This window comes from Mustela putorius, unplaced genomic scaffold, assembly GCF_011764305.1.
Source record: "Mustela putorius furo isolate JIRA1106 unplaced genomic scaffold, ASM1176430v1.1 tig00003976_pilon_pilon_pilon, whole genome shotgun sequence".
Classification (NCBI taxonomy): Eukaryota; Metazoa; Chordata; class Mammalia; order Carnivora; family Mustelidae; genus Mustela; species Mustela putorius.
The window spans coordinates 5,210,818-5,230,680 of record NW_025422118.1 but is presented as its reverse complement, the minus strand read 5'-3'; the positions used below and the strand labels follow the sequence as shown (position 1 = coordinate 5,230,680).

The 19,863-nt window shown below is 48.7% G+C and overlaps 1 protein-coding gene and 1 long non-coding RNA gene across 4 annotated transcripts; one reads left to right on the top strand and one right to left on the bottom strand.

Moving 5' to 3' along the window:
- Nucleotides 1-7,946: 7,946 nt before the first annotated feature.
- Nucleotides 7,947-17,163, bottom strand: ADRB3 (adrenoceptor beta 3). 2 transcript variants are annotated; one of them, XM_045070981.1, is made up of 2 exons: nt 15,715-17,162; nt 7,947-8,747 (listed from the first exon to the last, which is right to left on the bottom strand). In XM_045070981.1, the coding sequence occupies exons 1-2, from the start codon at nt 16,912-16,914 to the stop codon at nt 8,640-8,642; spliced, it is 1,308 nt and encodes a 435-aa protein (XP_044926916.1). In that variant the 5' UTR covers nt 16,915-17,162; the 3' UTR covers nt 7,947-8,639. The 2 variants fall into 2 exon arrangements, with proteins under 2 accessions (XP_044926916.1, XP_004758302.1); XM_004758245.2 differs by lacking the exon at nt 7,947-8,747 and adding an exon at nt 13,894-14,991 and having other exon boundaries at nt 15,715-17,163.
- On the top strand, nt 16,194-19,696 carry LOC106006439. 2 transcript variants are annotated; one of them, XR_006604088.1, is made up of 3 exons: nt 16,194-16,307; nt 17,251-17,456; nt 19,152-19,696. It is a non-coding gene; the product is annotated as an uncharacterized LOC106006439 (long non-coding RNA). The 2 variants fall into 2 exon arrangements; XR_006604087.1 differs by lacking the exon at nt 16,194-16,307 and adding an exon at nt 16,417-16,506.
- Nucleotides 19,697-19,863: the final 167 nt, after the last annotated feature.

Below are 19,863 nucleotides of genomic sequence, written 5' to 3'. Positions count from 1 at the left end.
TTGAAAGAAGTTTACAGAACAGTTCTATTTGTAAAGAAATAATGCCAATTACTAAAGGCATGTTTGAATTAATAATGGGACATCCATAGCGGTGCCTGGGTGGCTCAGTGGGTTAAGTCTCTGCCTTTGGCCCAGGTCATGGTCTCAGGGTCCTGAGATCAAGCCCCACATCAGGCTCTCTGCTCAGCGAAGAGCCTGCTTCCCTCTCTCTCTCTGTCTACCTCTCTGCCTACTTGTGATCTCTCTGTGTGTCCAATAAATAAATAAAATCTTTTTAAAAAATAATGGAACATCCATATAATAGAATTTTATGCAGCTGTTAAAAGTAGCCCTCTGACATGGGGGGATGGAGAGGAGAAAGGAGTTGAGGGAAATTGGAAGGGGAGATGAACCATGAGAGACTATGGACTCTGAAAAACAATCTGAGGGTTTTGAAGGGGTGGGGGATGGGAAGTTGGGTGAGCCTGGTGGTGGGTATTATGGAGGGCATGTATTGCATGGGGCGCTGGGTGTGATGCATAAACAATGAATTCTGGTACACTGAAAAGAAATTTTAAAAATTAAAAAAAATTGTTTTTAAAAGTAGCCCTCTGTGTACCTTTGTGGAAAATCTCCAAGATACTACCTTAAGTAAAAACCAGGGAGGTACAGAATAGAGAGCAAAGTGGAGGAACATTTGGGGAGAGGGTGTGGGGAGAATAAAAAATACATTTGCATTTATATGCATGGAAAATCTCTGGAAGGATACATACCGGGAGCAGGTAACTGTGACTGCCTCTGGAGAGTAGAAATGGGTGGTTGATGGATAAGGACAGGGAGAAAGACTAACCTGCTTTTCATTGTACGCCATTTTGTACTTGGGAAATGTTAAACCAAACACATAGATCTCCCATTCAAATACTGTGTTTATGTTTTTAAAAATGGCCTCAGCCTTTCCAGACATTATATCCTTACAATCCAGAGGAAGGGAGAGCACCTCTTCTCTTAGGTCCCTGGACGAACGAGGCCGTTTCCTTCCCGGAAGCCCTCAGTTTCCTTTTTCCCTTCTCTTGGCTGCAGTGAGTCACTGGCCCATCTCTGACCTGATCGTGGGGGAGGATGGGATACTCTAGTGGGTTTAAACCAACCGCCTAGAGCTGAGGCTGTGGTGGATCCTTCCCAGACCACACAAGAGAGAGGGGACAGAAGGTTTCCTTAAAAGAAATCTCTAGTGTTCTTAAAAACGGGAATGGGCGGGGAAGAGAGGCTAGGAAAGCGGTCAGCAAGGGTTCACTGCATCATCCATTCTGAAGTCTTAAAAAATCACCTGTTTTAATGCCTATTTTTATATGTGTTGTCCTTGTACTTCTAAATCCGTTAAACTTCCAGGGTCCCCGTTGCTGTCTCAGCAGCCATGGGATGCAGGAAAGGTGCTCTCTGGATGACCCCAAGGCTATGGAGTATGACCGCAGGAGGGTAGTCACCCTGGAGGAGTTGGCTGGCTCGTGCCAGAGGCTCTGTCTGGGAGCTGATACCTGGAGTGGAGTGTTTATGGCCCCATGTTCGCTTCTCTCAGCAGCCCAGGTACAGACATGGCTCAATGAATTAGAATAACCTGCCTTTTCCTACACAGTATGGACCACTAGCTGATCTTAATCTTCCCCAATTGTTCCTGACCATTCTCAGGGTGCTCTGTGTGACTTTGGGGAACGTTCTTTCACATTCACCCAGTGCAGTCAACCCCTCACCCACATCTATTTCGTAGGACATCACTTGGGTCCAGCATTTCCCTATTGCCACAGGGACCAGTGACCACTCTGACAACTACAGGACACCAGTGTGAATGCCGAGGACCCATTCTCCTAAAGCTTTCAAAGCCATAAACTCTCACCTACCAGAGCAGTCAGTCCATGTCTGTAACCCTGAGAGTCCCTGGAATAGTTCCTTCAGCTCTTATCTACCTTCCCTCTTGGCCACAGCACTCAGACATAAGACCTGCCAACCCTGCCCCCTGACTGTCAACTAGAGCCTCATAGTAGAGCAGACAGAAGAGCTAGGCAGATCTGGCTTTCCATCTCAGCTTTCCCCCTTAACACTTACATACCCTTAGGTAAGTGGTTTAAACTCTCTCCACCTCAGTGTATGCATTTTATTTAAGATTTATTTATTTATTTTGAGAGAGAGCGAGTGTGTGCATGAGCCTGACATGGGCCTCAACCTCATGACCTTGAGATCACAACCTGAGCCCAAACCAAGAGTCCAATGTTTAACTGACTGTGCCACCTAGGAGCCCCTATGCATTTTTAAATGGAGATCAACAAATAATATAGAATTGTGTGAGGTTTATTATGGAAAAGAGCATGCCCCTCAGGCTACCAAGAGACAGAAACCACCATATCAATATCCAAGGAAGTTTTGAGTCTAGAGTTTATAACACAGAGTATTTGGGAAGTTCAAACTAACTTTTGAACAGACTAGTTTTTAAAGGGCTCCCCCCTCCCACAGGAAATTGCAAGACCCCAATCTTCAGGTTCTAGTAACCATGGTCACAGAAGTTGGCTGCTAAAGTGGAGTAGTCCTCATGGGGAAATTTTCCCATAGACCCCTCAGGCTCAGTCAAGGAGGACAAAGGGTAAAGAAAAATCATAAAGAGCTGGGAGAGAGGGGTGTCCTTATAACTGATCCAAAGAGTTCATTCCATTGCTAGGAACGCGGATCAAACAAATGGTTGCTCCTTCTGTCCCTGTCCACATAAACGTGGTATGTGCTCTGGACCAGTGATCACTGTATGTTGCTCCCCTTCCCTGCTTCTCTAGATGGCCTTCATAGCCTTTTCCCTTCCAGCACTGAACACTGAATATATTAGGGAATAGTTAGATTCCGCTTCAGTCCATAAGCTGCAGTATTATGGGTAGCCGCTTTCAGATGAAGATAATTCACCTCACCCAGAGATCCTAACTCAGAGCCAGATATTGGATGTGAGTTTGGGTTGTTCCTTTTGGGAGGAGAGAGCAAGTTTTTACTTGCATGCAGAAACACTGCATTCTGTTAGTTTTGACCATTCTTAAAATTACATGTTTGGAGAAAAATATGGGCTGATGAGCTTCCAAAAGGTGGAAGATAGTGATTTTTCTCCAAGTCCACCCAGAAACCCCTTTCCTACTCTTTCTGGTAGCAGGCCCCAGCCCTCTCCGCAGCTTTGGTCCTCGAATCCTGAGTGACAGCGCTTCCTGGGAGAGGAGGCACGTGGCTCAAGCCTGGGCTCTTGGAGTCCTGCTGGAGCTGGCAGAGAAGAGCTGTCCATTACTCTCTAGTCATAGAGCTGTATGCAAAGGATCCTAAAGCTCTCAGAAGCTACTGGGCCCGCCACGGAGGAAACCCCAAAATGACGTCAACTGCCTGTGAAGAGAAATCGGAAAAGAAGAATGTCCGTTCGTTGGCTCAAGTCTCTGATTCCGGTCAGTATCCGTTAAGGTACTTGGTGGCAAGCCACAGAAACGGGCTCTAGCTGGTTCGCGTATAAGAGGAATTTATAGAAAAGATCCATGGTAGCTCGCGTCAGCGATAGGGAGGCTGGAGATTTGGGAGCAGGACCCACCGCTGCCATCAGACCACGAAAGGAAGCAGGTGGGGATCTTACCGCTGAACATCAGAGGACGCAGTGACTGACCCCACCTTCACAGTCCTCTGCTTGGCCACCCGAAGGCCGGCTGCCACTGCAGGTCCCAGACATGGGTCTTCGCGGCCACAGCTACTGCGGTGGATCCGGACCCTCCACCGTCCTTCCATCGCAACTCGCATCTCCGAAGGCCCACGGACCAGGAAGTCCGCGTCTGATTGGCTGATCCCACTCACGTGATCCCGCGCCCCGCCCCCAACGCTCTAGCTAAGGGGTGGGAGGAGAGCGGGTCAGGTCATGACCCCCTCAGTTAGGGCAGGTGGGCGCTGCCTTCCTACGAGAGTCCGAAAAGGAAGACTTTCTTCTGGAAAGAGGTACACAGGCTGGGCATCCAAAAAAGATAAATTTTCACAATTTTATCACCCCTTTCCCTCTCTTCTCCAACACCCCCATACTTCTTCCCACACTACTGAGGGTACTTGTTTCACAGAGACAGGAAAAGCTGTCAGAAGAGGGTTTCATGGGCGCCCATCACAGCTGCCCATCTACTGACCTAAGTACCCACCTACTCTCTTGTCTCTTAGTAGGGTGCTTGAGCCCCCCTCTTCTGGGCCCCATCTCAGTCCACCCTCTGCCTTTGTTGCCTGGGTCCTGGCTACACTGTCCTGCACTTGTCCTTCCTCTCCTCCATCGCCAATCACCCCTCTTCCCTAGAACATTCTCTCGGGCGTACAAACAGGCAGTGGAACCCCCATCTTAAAAACAAACACCGCTCTGGTGACCTCCCCTCCCCTCTCCAGCTGTGACCCCATGAGTCAGTCAGGGTTCAACCAGAGAAGCAGAACTGCTGTGAGCGATGTGGGTATTGTGGGAATTAGACCTCACACAATTGCAAGAGGACCCAGGGAAAGGAAGGTCCCGGGAAGGGAGTTGGAGATTGAAAGAAAAATCCTTTGTCAGGCTGTCTGAAACTCCCCTGGTGGACAAATCAGAGCCTCCAGGGAAATCTGAGAAGCCAGACACATCATTTGCAGAATTGGGACTCAGAAGGGGTGATGCGTGGAGGGGTCTATGGGAAAATAGGGCTTCTGCACAGCTCCACATCTGCGGGTGTGCAGCCAAGTCCCCAGTGGTGTGGCATCTCACAGTCGGCAGAGCCCGCACTCTGGAAGCAGAGCACCTGCTCTGGGCCTGGCACAGAGGAGAGTCTGAAGACAAGCAGCCTCCCCTAACACGTGTGCTTTCTGTTCTCACTCTGTAGTCCCTGCGGTATTAAGTGGGGGCCATTTCTCTTCTGCCTCTCACATCTTTGGCAGGTTTCTCCTCTTTTGGTCAACTCTAACCCAGAATCTAACAAGAATTCTGGGAAATAGGTACCCAGATTAATTAAGATGACAAGGAGATCATCCACCCACCACATTTCTCTGATCTTCTTCAGAACAGCAGCTATGGAGAGACTGTTTTATATTTTCTATCTCCACTTCTTCATTTCCCAAGTTCTCTTGCGCCCATTCCATCACCTCCACGCCATCAAAGCAGCTCTCATCGAGGTCCAACGTGACAATGGTGCATTCTTGGTCCTCCTATTTGAAATGTCAGCAGCATATGACACAACAGGCCTCTTACTCCTTGAAACACTTTCTTCCCACAGCATCCAGGATGCTACTTACTGTGGCTTCTGCTTTCACCCCTCTGCTGCTGCTCCTCAGTTGCCTTTTCTGGTCCCTTCTATTTCTGACCACTAAATGTTAGAATGCTCCAGGGCTTGATCCTCAGTATTCTTTTTTTTTTTTTTTAATGCCTGAAGTTGTTTTATTTTTTCCAACTCTATTGAGATCTAACTGACATATAGCCAACATTGTGTAAATTTAAGGTTGTGTATTCAGAATGTATTAAATTGATTTAATACACTCTGAATTTTTCTCTTCTCTGTCTATGGTCACCATGCAGGTGAGCTCATTTCACTCCCATGAGCTTAAATATCCATCTGTCAACTTTATATTTCCAGATCCAACTTTCCTTCTAACCTACAGATTTGGAAATCCACATGCCTATTGATGTTCCAACAAATAATTAATAGACTTTTCAAATTTATTGTGTCCAGAAACTAACTCATAGTTTCATATCTCACTTCCCTTGTCCTACCCCCCATTTTGGTCAATGGCAAGTCCATTCTGCCAGGTGGTCAGGCCAAAAATCTTGGTCTCATCCCTGACATCTTTCTTTTTCTCTTATACCCTACCTTCAACTCCTTGGAAAACTGTATCCTTTTTATCTTGTGATATCTCTAGAGACTCTTCTCACTATTACTGCTGAGATGGATGGATGAGTGGATGAAAACAGTGTACAATCTGTGTTTAGATGGAGGACAGAGGCTACAGTCTGTGTGAAGACACAAAGATAAAGAAGAAAATGAGTTCATTAGTAAATCTAAGTGTGGTTGGAATAATAGTGTATGGAGGAGGAGAGTGGTGAGAAATCAGGTAAGGAAGGTAGGCACTATCCATTTAATGCCACACTCTGTATGGAGGGCTCCAAATCTCACCCCAAATGCTTTAGAAAGCCATTGAATGATTTTAAGAAATGGAATAAATAACATTGTCAGATTTATATTTTAGAAGAATCTCTCTGGGGTCTTATGGAGGGTAGCCAGAACTCGGCAGGCCAAGTGGAAACTACTTTAGTTCATTTGGTTAAGAAGGGATGAGGGCCTGAGCTATGGCAGTGGCTAATGGGTAGACTTGCCACATGTCCCCCCTAAAAATACCAGGCACCAGACCAAGCATTAAGGGAGATGCTGGCAAGCAAGGGCAATCCTGAAAAATATCCACTTAATTTAAACAACATCTTATGCATCAGTAATAAGTTCCACTTATTTTTGTGCAACTTTTCTATCTCTTGCTTTTTAAAGAATTTTTCAATACAACAACTTGCAAAAAATGTTAAAGGACAGCAAAGGCAAGGTTTAAATGTGTTTTTCATTTCATGAGGTCAGAAGTCCAATGGCAGACCAACCAGGTTGATACCAGCTAGCCAGCAACACTACCAAGGAGATGAGCATGAGAGTGGATTAGGAGTAAGAACTAGTTTGTTCTTAGGACTAGTTCTTCCCGGGGCATCTGGGTGGCTCAGTCAGTTAAGCATCTGACTCTTGATCTCGGCTCAAGTCATGATCTCAGGGTCCTAGGATCGAGCCTTGTATCCTATCCATCTGTCCGTCCATCAGTCTGTCCATCGGGCTCCACACTCAGTGGGGATTCTGCTTGAGATTTTCTCTCTCCCTCACCCTCTGCCCCTCCCCTGCTCAAGCACACTCTCTCGCTCCTGCTCTTAAATAAATCTTAAAAAAAAAAAAAAAAAAAAAACAAGTTCCTCCCTCAAAAATGAGAGGAAGCCATCACTCAGCTAGGTTCAGGATCTTGAGGTTGCTGGAGCAGTAAAATTCACCATCAGCTCTATATGTTTCTTCTTCCCCAAGAATGGTAGGAATTTCTCCATTGGAAAAGCAGCTGCCTAAGTGTCTTCCCTTAGTTCCCCCGTCTCCCTCCCTGTGGTTCTGGGAGAATGTTCCAACATCAATTAGGTTCAGACTTGGGCCCGGGGGAGGCTTGGGAGGAAGGGTTCACTCATGTGATCCAGTGACTGGTGAGAAACCAGAGACACTGTGGGTGGCACGGAGCTGCTGCAAAGCTCTCCTGTTCCCACTTCTCTCTTCCCTGGGAAGGAGTGACCCATCCCTTCTCCCTTCTGGGAATACCAACAGTGGAAGCAACATTTCTTGGTTCTTGCTGAAGAGATTTTGGAAACGATGTTTGCTGTGTTTTTGTGGTAAAAAAAGGGTGGTTCCTCACTAGCAACTCAGAAATAAATCGCTTTTGAACTTTTAGCTCCTCCTTTTCTTAAAAAGGTATGTGTGGGCCAAGGAATCGGAGAATGACTGGTTGTTACCTCAGGCCTTCATCAAACACAAAATCTAAAGGACCCTGTTCCTCAGACACCCAAGCAAGAGTCTCCGAAAGACCTTTGGAAGAATAGTAAACCATATCTGGTCATGGGATCTTTCCCGAGCTTGTGGTTCCACTGGATTTTGGTTTCTGATGGGAAACCTTTAAAAACACCACCAGAGAAGGGCACCTGGCTGGCTCAGTCAGTGGAGTGTGCAGCTGTTGATCTCAGAGTCATGAGTTTGAGCTCCTTGTTGCAGGTAGAGACTGCTTAAGTAAATAAAAAACAAAACAAAACACCACCAGAGAAGGACTATTAGAAAGAACAGCCTTGGGCAGAATTGTGCAGTGAATCTGCATTTGTTTTCTATTGTTGTGTAATAAATTGCTACAAACTTAACAGCTTAGCACAACATATATTTATTACCTCACAGTTTCCATGTCTCAAGAGTCTGTGTATGGGGGAGCTAGATCTTCTGTTCAGGGTCTCACCAGGCTATAGTGAAGATGTCAGCCAGGGCCACAGTCTCCTCTGATGCTCAGTGTCCTCTTCCAATTCACGTGATTGTTGGCAGGATCCACTTCCTTGCACTTGTGGAAATCAGATGGCTAGCTTCCTCGAGGACAGCCAGAGTATCTTTCTGATGTCTTCCATCTCTGACCTCTGACCTTCTTTTAAAGGGCTTACCTGATTAGGTCAGGCCCACCCAGGATAATCTGCTTTTTAATTAACCTAAATCAATTGATTAAAGACCTTAATTACATCTTTAAAGTCCTTTCACCTCTTCCATGTAATACAACCTAATCACAGGAGTGATATCCCATCACCTTTGCCATATTATTATTTCTTAGAAGCAAATTATAGGTCCCACCCACATTTAAGCAGAGGGAATTAGACAAGGACAGGGGTCCTTGGGAGTTCTCAGAATTCTGCCTCCCACAAAGTCTAAGAGATTCTGGAGAGAACAGCCCTTTCTGAGGGGTGACTAGAGTGGATGTTAATCTTCAAGACCAGAACTCTCAGTTAAAGGATTTACAAGTGTCTCTCACTATATTGGGTCAAATGGTAGTCCCCAAATATATGTTAACCTGGAATCTCAGAATGTGGTCTTATTTGGATTAATGTTCTTTGCAGATACAATTAAGGGTCTTGAGATGATGTTATCCTGGATTAGGATAGGCTCCAAATCCAATGACGTGTGTCCCTATAAGAGACAGAAAAGAGACACACATGGACACAGGAAGAAAGTGAGGACAGAGGTAGAGATTGGAGTGAGATATGTCTCCAAGCCAAGGAATGCTAAAAATTTCCAGAGCCACCAGAAGCTAGGAAAGGGGCATGGGACAGACTCCTCCTCAGAGCCTCCGGAAGGAGCCTGTTCTGTTGATACCTCGCTTTCAGACTTCTGGCTTCCAAAATCATGAGAGAATAAATTCCTGTTGTTTTAAGCCACAAAGATAGTGGCAACTTGTTGCAGCAGCCTTGGAAAATAAATACACTCATTGATAATTGTTCCCGTGCGAATCAACATCAAAGAGACAGACTTGGTAGTGTCGAGTGCCACATAAACTCTGACTCTATAGAGATACCAATTTCCAGAGATCAGGGATGCCCTAAGAAGTACTAAAGCAAGGCAGCTTTGTCACCCACTTCTGTCATTTATCACAGAAGGTCAGCAGATCCCCATTCATTTATACCCTTTTATTATCCCTTCATTGATGAGTGTGTTTGATTTGGCTGCTGTTTAAAAAAAAAAAAAGACTAAAATAACTCTCACTTAAATAAGATAGGAGTTTATTTTTCTTTCATGTAAGAGTCTTAAACAGAAGCAATCCATGGTGGACATGGTGACTCCACACTGTTGAACACCTAGGCGCCTCCTCCTATCTGGTTCTTCTGCCACCTGTAAAACATAGTTGCCATCTCATGACCTAAGGTGGCTGCTTCAGTTCCTACCATCACACCTGCATTCCAGCCAGTGCAAAGGGGAAGATTGGATGTGGAAGATATGCCCTTTCCCTTTAATGGCAGACCTGGAAGCTCTATACCTCAATCAGCTAGAACTTAATCACATAGTCACACCTATATCTGCCAGAAAGCTGCAATGTCTTAGCAAGACCATGTGCCCAGCTAAAATTAGGGGTTCTATCACTAAAGGAAGGAGGGAAGAATGGAGAGCAACTTCTGTCCATTGGAGACAACAAACACAGTTCTGACTTGCTCAGTGGCTTCTCAAATCTGGGGCCCAGGGAGAAGGAAAGAAAGATCCAGAAGTGGAAATCCATGAATAGATAGCAACCCTACTGCACTTCTGAGTACAGGATGAAGCATAACCTTGAAAATGTGGGTTTAAAACAGCAGGAATGGGGCACCTGAGTGGCTCAGTGGGTTAAGTCATGATCTCAGGGTCTTGGGATCAAGGCCCCCATAAGCTAGGCCCGCATGGGACTCTCTGCTCAGCAGGTAGCCTGTTTCCCCCTCTCTCTCTGCCTGCTTCTCTGCCTACTTGTGCTCTCTGTGTGTCAAATAAACAAACAAAATCTTTAAAAAAAAACTTAAAAAAATAATAAAACAGCAGGAATAAGATGAACACAGAAAAGCTAGGAGGATAGTATTCCTCCTTCCCCATGATACCTTCTGTTGTAGGTTGAACCGTGTCCCCCTTAAAGATAAATTGAAGTCCTAACCCTCAGAACCCGTGAACATGACCTTATTTGGAAATAGGGTCTTTGCTGATATAATCAAGTTAAAATGAGCTCATACTGATTAAGTCGGGCCCTAATCCAATGACTGGTGTCCTTATAAGAAGAGGGAAATGCAGACACAGACACACAGGGGGGTGATGGCCGTGTGAAGATGGAGACAAAAGTTATAATGATGCAGCTACAAGAGAAGCAATGCCAAGAATTGCCTGCAACCATGAGAAGCTACAAGAGCCAACGAAGGAGTCCTCCTCTAGAGCCTTCAGAGAGTGTGTGATCCTGCGAACACCTTAATTTTTTTACTTCCAGCCTCTAAAACTATGAAAAAAGGAGTTTGTTACACCAACCCTAGCAAACTAAGGGGTCATCTTCTTTTCTGGTTCATTAGGGCCTCATTCTAATAATCTTTCCTATAATGTGCCACAAAGCCCTGACATCCGGAAGTGTCTTGTGTCCGAAACTTCCGTCCATACTTAAGATTTAGCTCATCACAAATGCTGTGTGGGAAAGGAAGGGTAAGCCAAACCAGGACTAACATGTCAGGCAGAGGCCAGACCAGAGTCCAAATGTGAAAAAAGAGCCGTGTGTGTGCATGCGCAGTGACGTGGATATGAAACTAGGGGCATCTGTCTGAGGCAGGGATGAACCTGCAGAAGAAAGACCAGGCAGGATATACCCACCCAGGCCAAAGACAAGTCCAAGATCTAGGCTGTCAGTGGGAGCAGGACTACCCATAGATTAAAACCAGGAGGCTTGAGAGGAATCCTTGCTCCCTACTCTGATGACACTGTTTATACCAGAGGAACCCTATCTATTTCCACACGCTGTATGCGGTCTCGCATCTGGTCTTCAAAATCCGTCTGGGTGAGCTGAGTAGAACAGTAACAGAACCTCTATTTGATTCACAGGCAAACAAAATGTCAGAGAGGCCAAGTAACCTGCTCAGTGTCACATAACTGATTATCAGTGTGTGTGTTTGGGGTGGGGTGGGGGGATGAACTTTAGAGCCCGGTAGACTGAATTAGAAGCTATGTGATTTCTGTGAGGCTCTACTATTTAGTATCACTTCAGCATAACATTTGCAGACCCCCTCTTACAGTATCAGCATGCGGACTGGTGCTCAATCCATGGCTATTTCCTTCTCCCTTCCTTGCTTCTCCAGCCTCAAATCTGGTGCTCTCTGTGCTACCCGTGTTGCCTTTCTCTGACTAAAGTCATCTTGGCTACTTACAGTTCACCTCTCTAGAGATCAGTTTATTCGTCTACTTTACCAAAGGCCTGGACTAAATCATTTCTATGATCTCTCTCAGCTCTGAGAGTCCCTGGCCTTAAGAAACCGCATTTCTGGGGCGCCTGGGTGGCTCAGTGGGTTAAGCTGCTGCCTTCAGCTCAGGTCATGATCTCAGGGTCCTGGAATCGAGTCCCGCATCGGGCTCTCTGATCAGCAGGGAGCCTGCCTCCCTCTCTCTCTCTCTCTCTGCCTGCCTCTCTGTCTACTTGTGATCTCTCTCTGTCAAATAAATAAATAAAATCTTTAAAAAGAAAAAAAAGAAAGAAAGAAAAGAAACCGCATTTCTGCGGCCCCTCTGGAGACCGACGCGGCCAAACCCACACCTGGTGTACCTCCTATCACCATCAGGGGGCGCCCAGCACCGCTTATTCCCGCAGCGGGGGCCGGTGGGGGCGGGGGGAGCAAAGCCGGAAGCCGCGAAGCTGTCTCTTCCTTGGACTGCGGACTGCCTCGCAGAGATTTAGGCGAGCCAGCCATCCCAGACACACTCATTCCCCCTCTAAAGGCAAGAGAGGAGAGAAAGTCACCCTTTCTCCCTTTACTTCATAGATGAGGACGCTGAGGAAAGCGTCTTGATTTTCCTTAATGTCATCATTAGATTGCGTCCTGGAGTTTCTGCTAATCTAACTTGAGGAGCCTATTATGTTTCAACTAATTGACCTGCGGTGGACCACATCCAGGGCTTTTTGCATGGGGTGGGGGAGAGCATCAGCTGTACCCCTCCCCACTTCTGGAGAGACATGCAGGCCCCCACTTCTGGAGAGACATGCAAACACAGATACAGATCTATAGCCTGGAAGCACGAGGGGGGTCGGGGCAGATGATTGGCTTTCAGGATCAAAACCTAAAGGAGCACTATTTCCATGGCCTTCACCTGTGCCCCTAGAATGAAAGGGGAGAAGCTGCCCCTACTCTGTAAGAGCTGAAGAATGAAGCTGGTGTGGGATGGTAGCCCCATGAGACCCACAGTCTGCAACTACCACCGTCCTCCAGAAGAATCTACCATAGGGAGAGTCCTAGGAAAAGCCTGTTCTCAACCTCCTCCTTACCCTAATTCTGCCTGCTCCTTAGCAGTTCCACCTGATGACCTAATGCAGAAGGTAAGTCACCTCTGGAAAACCCAGTCACTCATTCCTTCTCCACTGAGCCCCGCCCCCTTCACCCAGTCATTTCTGCCCACACCCACCCCTGTTAACAGACTCTGGGAAAGCCGGGGTTCCATGGGCTCTTTCCTTCTCACTGGTCTGTAAGTCTTCACTTCTCTAGGTTCGAAGCATGGTTGTTTGTCTTCCAGAGTTCAAGTGCTCAGGCCCTGTGCTAACAAAAGCAGCCTGCTCAGCATCCAAGATGTAAATCGCCCTCTGCCTGACACCTGGCCACAAGCTGCTGGAAGGATGACCAGAATGGCTGACTCCCCATCTGTCAGATGCCCTGGTGACAATTTGCAGACAGAGTCCACAGCCCCGTGCAAGTCTAAACACTCTAAAAGGGCCTGACAGCTGGCACATGGGTGTGTGTCAAGCAAGACACGGGCAGTATGAGCTCTTGGATAAGGTTCAAGGACATTTCTATAAACCAGAGCCCCACTCCTCCCCCCCACTCCCCAAATCATCCTTCTTCCCTGCCTAGGACTGACTGGACAACTTTCCTCGGTAATGTTGGAAAAATATCCAGAGATGGAGAGATGAGCCCCGGTACTTACTCCCTGGCCAAAGCAAGACTTCCTTCTCCACTAAGTATTCAAAAATGAAAGCCTTGCCAAGAAACCTCCAGCACCGCAGACCCCAGAGATCTCACACAGTTCTGGATTGAGAAGGAGAAAGTCATCTTTGGTATGCAAACATCCGAAGATATAAAACCTGGGCTCCTGGAAAAAAGGAGCTGCAGAGGCCAGGTCCAATTCACAGGGAACACCCATATGTGGAAATCCACTGAGCTTATCCTCAGCGCAGATCAAAGCTTTGTAACTCTGGAGCCCCGGACCCTAGCAGGTACATTGCCCCTCGCTGTCACACAGTAAACATTTGATGATTTACTAGCCATCCTGTAAATCAGCTGGGACAATGCTCTCTGCTTATGGAGTTTAAATAAGAACTCACAAAATGATTCAGTGATTTCCACAGAAATTTTCTTTCCATAGGAAACTGCCTGATAAAGTTCTTAAGAATTGGAATAAGGGGGGAAAATTATCAACTGACTCAAACTTGTAACTCCAGCTTTACTTCAAAAGGATAACTTTGATTTCTGCAGCCCAGGAAAGAGAGAGGTTGTAGAAAGGATGGGAAACATCAGAATATATTTATAACCAAAGACATTTGCCCAACACAAACAATGTTCTGTGCCTCCAGACACACACACACACACTCACACACACACACAACACTAGACAAAACTGGTTCCCCATGGCAATGGGATCTTACAAATGCACCCCTGGCTTATAGCATGGGGGCTGACATACACCCCATGTGCCCTGATCCTGAGCACAGCAAACTGTGTCCTCCTAGAAGCACTGCCCTCAAGTCCGTGGGCAGCTTGGCTTTGCTCCCCACTTGTAAGTAGATTCCATGAATTTTGGAAAGATGGAGATATAGGAGTGGCAAAGGCTCAAGCTCACTCCCTTTCACCCAAACAGACTTTTCATCTTTTCTTTCACCCCGATTAGGAAGAATGGGACAGGGGTTAGTCCTAATTTATTGTGTCTGCCACAAGCCAGCTCTAAGAAGGGAGTAAGGGGATTATGGGGGAAAGAAATGGAGAAAAGAAGGCAGGAGATGAACCACATTTGGTAATATTTATTAATTTGATGTTCCAAGGAAGAGAAGGGATCCATTCTAATGGTTTGCCCTCCAACAACCCCCCCCACACACACCCCGGCAAAATCCTGAAGAAGTCCTTCTGGCACCAAAGTGGGGAAGCTAGTGCTTAGACATCCCTAGTGATGGAGTCAGGGACAAAACCCCATACCCGGAACTTTTCTAGCTTTCTGCTCCCAGCCTAGGTAGGCCCCCGAACCTGAAGAACACTGTGTGGTCTGTCAGGTCCAGGCAGCAGAAGGAGTGGAAGCAGGAGTGCTCTCTTTGCCTTAAGCACACAGCATGGAAGTGGGCAAGGTCACAGGTGTGCCTCCAAAGCTAGTCCTGAGCTCCAAGGGCAGCTGAGCTCAGGCTGCTGGACACTTCAGCTGCTGAGATAGTGGTGAAGTTCAGGGATGGGTTTAGAAAACTCTCAGAGAGACAAGAGGCTGACAAAAACCCGCTTGGTAAGGATTTCCCCTCCCCCATAAGCCCCCCCTCCCCATCCCAAGGCCAAGTCATCAGTTTCTGGAAGTCAGATTTCCAGCTGAGGCACTCCACAGGGCTCATTCTAAACGGGGGCCAGAGGCTTTCCAAAAGTTCTGGATCAACAGAGTTCTTTCTCCTCATGGCTCAGGACCTAAGAAATTCCCCCAGGAAGCCCTGGAAAAGGGAGATAACATATCTTGGGATGAGGGTCACAGGGTGGGGACAGGGGCACTAGAGGAAAGGAGTGAAGGTCAGGGACCCTGGAAAGCATCTGTAGGTAATCACACAAATTGCATCTGGGCTGGGCTCCACCCAGCCACAAAAAACCCACCCCCAACCCTAACCCAGCCCTGCTCCTTCCAGGGAGAACCGACACTCACTCACGGGTTCCCCCACTCCCATTTATCCTTCACACCCAAGTGGTTTCTCACTATCACTCCTATGAAAAGCTATCAAACTTTTCAAAGAAACCAGAGCTGAGACCGAGAGTTTGGGAAGGCCTCTAGTCTTCTCTGCAAGTCAAAGCCGGCCCAAGTGGTGGCAAGAAATCTGGGAGGCCAAACAACTGAGCTAGAAAATCTAGAGCTGACCCGGCAGGCTCAGGAGACAGAGGCACTTCCTGAGGCACACAGGTTGGGTCCTGGGTTGAGAAACAATCGGCTGCCCTCCTTTGCTTCAGCCTGGGGGGGGGGGGGTCGGGGGGGTCCGATGCGGGGTGGGGGGGGGGAGAGGTCCTGGGTTCCATTTTGGTTCCCTACTCCATGCCTCCCCTTCTTTCGCTGTAGAGACCTCTCCAAACCCACCTCATCCTACCGAACGCCAAACTCGAAATGACCAAAAGGAGACACAGAATGCTTCCTATCTTGAGCCGCCTGCCATCTCGCCTCGGTTACCTACCGTCCCGTTGAGCGGTGGGCACTGCCTGGACTCCGCGGGGCTGGCCAGTGCAGCAGGGGCGCCCGAGGGGTCGCCAGGCAGGGAGGCGGCGGCCTGGTGCTCCTCACGCCGACAGCGGCACAGGAGACGGCGGAAGGCGCTGCGAAAGTCGGGGCTGCGGCAGTAGATGAGCGGGTTGAAGGCGGAGTTGGCATAGCCTAGCCAGTTAAGGGCCAGGAAAGCCGGGCTGGGAACCAGAGAGGGGCCCCCGAGAGCGCGCATCACGTTGGCCACAAAGAAGGGCAACCAGCAGAGAGTGAAGGTACCCATGATGAGACCCAAGGTGCGCAGGGCCCGGTGTTCCCGGGGAGGCAGAAGGCGCGCGGGCCGCCGACCGTAAGAGGGCACCCCTGCGGGCGAAGCGTACGGCCCAGCTGGGGCGGGGGACACAAAGCGCGACGCAGTCGGCGGAGACTCCTCGGGCGGGAAGCGGCCCAGCTCCCGGCGCAGCAGGCGCAGTTGGCGCGTAGCCACGAGGAAAACGCGCGCGTAGACGAAGAGCATCACCAGAAGCGGGAGGTAGAAGGAGACGGAGGAGGAGAGCAGCGCGTAGGGTATGTTGGAGGCGAAAGCGCAGCAGTGGGGATTGGAGTGGCAACGCTGTGCCTCGGCGTCGGCTCCCACGCGCCACCATTTGCTCATGATGGGGGCAAACGACACCGAGGCGGACACGACCCACACCAGCACCACTGCTGCCCGGGCGCGCCGTTTGGTGACCAGAGCACCGTAGCGCAGCGGGTTGGTCACTGCCAGGTAACGGTCCACGGCTAGGGCGCACAGGGTTTCGATGCTGGCTGTCACACACAGCACGTCCACTGAGGTCCACAGCTCGCAACCAGTGGCTCCCAGGGGCCAGTGGCCGGTCAGGGCCAAGGTGGCCCCCGGCGGCACTACTAGCAGTCCCACCACCAGGTCTGCTGTGGCCAGCGAAGTCACGAACACGTTGGTCATGGTCTGGAGTCTCGGCGTCCGGGCGATGGCCACGATTACCAGCAAGTTGCCTCCCACGGTGACTAGCACCTCCAGCGCCAACAGCGCCCCCGCCAAGGCCACCGCCCACGGCACCCCTGGCAGCCCACTCGCGTTGGCAGTATTGGGCGTCGGGGTGGGGGCAGCAGGCCACGAGGCCAGAGAGCTGTTCTGGTGAGACCACGGAGACATTCCCAGGGCGTGCGTGGGCCGGGAAGGAAAGAGAGAGGGGGTCTCCCTTCTAGATGGGTCCCTTCCCCCAGCTCAGGGGAGGGGACAGCAGCAGGGCGTGGGAGCGATTTCCTCGGCCTGGGCCATCTTCCCTAGTTGACCGGCGAGAATGCTCAGCCTCCCCCCCACCCCACCCGCTTGATGCCACCGCTTGGGGTGGGGTAGTGGGGGGAGGAGTGGAGGCCCTTAAAGGGGCAGCGGCCAGTAGTCTCGATGCGTGCCGGGCGTCAGGAAGGGAATTGGAGGGAGGGGAGGGAAGACAGATGGGTGCCTGAGTTTTCCTTTAACTATGTCTAGAGCCCCGACACCTGGACTTCTCTGCCACGTTGTGCCCACTCCTGCCATACCACCGCACTCACTCAGCGCAGCACTCCGTCAGCCCTGATTTCCTGAACTCTGCACCAGTTTCCCGGGAAGATCCAGCAACGACACCGGCTGATGGGTGACGAAGACCGCTCCCTCCACACCAGTGCGGCCACCACCTTATCTTGTTAGAGGAAAAGGTAACCCACCCAGGGCAAGCAAAATGATCCACGGTAGCATCTCATCCACTTGAGTGTCCTTCTCTAAAATATTGTAAGTAAAAGAGGGCAAGACCTCAATTCCGATGAGATTTGGGCCCCTTTTTCTTCTCTTATTTCCTTTACCCTCTCTGCCCCTCCGGTTTTCTATTGTCTTTTTGCTATTCTTGTTCTTTGCAGTTACTGGAGAAATTCGACATTTTTCCAGGAGTCTTTAGCATTGCCTACTCATTTAAATTTTGATTTGGCTTCAGGTAGTCCCGGATGCTGAGAGTTTCAATTTCTGCATCTTCCCCATTGCCCATAGTCCCTTCTGCACACTTTTCCAACCTAGACAATTTCTAGACGGTCCCTTATTTTAAAATTCTTTACAAATTTTTAAATTTCAAAATTCTTTACAATTTTCCATTTAAAAATTCTTCAAAGACATGTTGAAAGTGAACGGACGGGTGTGAGGTTGAGGCATGAAGCCTATCTACCGCCCAGCCACCCACAAATCTTCCATCACTACCCTCCCGATAGTAAAATATTCACTCTACTTCCTTGAAGGTTTTATTTATGAACTTTCAAAAATTAGACGATGTTCAGCTGAGGAATTCACATGTTGCATCTTCTGTTGTGTGGAAGGATAGGCCTGGTTTGTTGTGTTTTGGTTTTTGTTTTTTGTTTTAAGATTTTATTTATTTGAGAGAGACAGAGATAGTGGGAGAGAGCATGAGCAGGGAGGAGAGGGAGAGGCAGGCTTTCTGCTAAACAGGGAGCCTGATGCAGAGCTTGATCCCAGGACCCTGGGATCATGACCTAAGCGAAAGGCAGAGGCTTAATTAACTGAGCCATCCAGGCACCCCAGGCCTGGTATTTTAAGGCCTCTTGAAGTTTTTCCAACAGCCCCATCAGAGCCTCCCTCACCTTACAAGCCTAAAACTCTTTCTCTCCCCCAGACTTCAGGCTGTTTCTGCCAGCCAAGCTCTCCCAATCTCTAAGCCAGTTGCTGTCAAGCAAGGTGTGGGGAGGTGAGGCTGCAAAGAAAACCCCTGGGTTCAAGGTGAGAGGCAGGAAGACTTAATACCTTTATTAAGTTCTATCAGAGAACCTGATCCTGGAGCTGTCTTGCTTCCTCGCCTGTAACAATGGGACAAAAGGGGAAAAATTATCATGGAAAATGCCTCCAGGGCCATACCCTCACATGTCTCATTTGAACAGCTCTATATTTCAAAAGAACACTCTATAGTCACTGGTGTAAGCAATCCCTCTGGGAGGCTGAGCCAGGGGTTGGGAGGGGACGTGAGGACCTAAAATTATCCCTGAGGAGAAAGAACCAGTTTTGTCTCCCAGGGACCCAGCAGCTCACCCACAAGCAGGGTTTGTCCTTGGCCCCCACACCAATGCCTTCCACATCCATGCAGTACCCCAAGCAGGTCTTTGGATCCATGGAGCTGCCCAATGAGTAGAGGTCCAGAGCCTAGCCTCAGCCCCCAACCCCCCAGTCCCGCCCAAGTGATGCAGGCCCCACTTGGCCTTGAGTCTTGGCTATGGCCTCCTGCAGGTCATCAGGGCAATCAGTCCCCAGTTGGGTTTTGCAACACCTCAGAGTGTTGCCAGTTATCTCAAAGGGGTGTCATAAGATTCTTAAAGAATAATCTCTAAAACAAATACAAATTTTTTTTTTTTTTCCAGGACATCAGAGTTGAATAAGTAGGCAAGGAAGTCAAGCAACTTCAAAGGATGTCATTGCTTTATCGGGTGACCTCGATATTCTGACCAAGGGTCTAAAAATGTGTACATTTTCAAAAAAGACAAGATTTCCCAAGCCACATGAGTATGCTTGAGTTGGGGGACTGATTAGGCCAGTAACCGAAGGAGAGCATGAACAGAGGAATTCCAGGCCCCTGTTGGAGAAGGCTTTTATGAGCAAGCAGAGAAATGCTTAAGCACCTGGTGTGCTTCCCTCTGCTCACCCCCCAGTTCCTGCTCCCATTTCTCGTCTGGCCTCCCCCTGCCCAAGCGGCTGCCAAGGAGAAGGGCTCCCTCCTTTGCCACTTTGTTCTCTCTTTTCTGGGCTTTTGTGTTATTTTCACTCAATCTTTTGAATAGGTAATGCATTCATGTTATTCAGCCATCAAAATGCATGTTAGAAAGTCGCCTTCAGCGGCACCTGGGTGGCTCAGTGGGTTAAGCCTCTGCCTTCAGCTCAGGTCGTGATCTCAGGGTCCTGGGATCGAGCCCCACATCAGGCTCTCTGCTCAGTGGGGAGCCTGTTTCCCCCTCTCTCTGCCTGCCTCTCTACCTGACTGTGATCTCTCTCTCTGTCAAATAAATAAATAAAATCTTTAAAAAAAAAAAAAAGAAAGAAAGAAAGTTGCCTTTCTTAAGGGGTTTTCAACTTCCT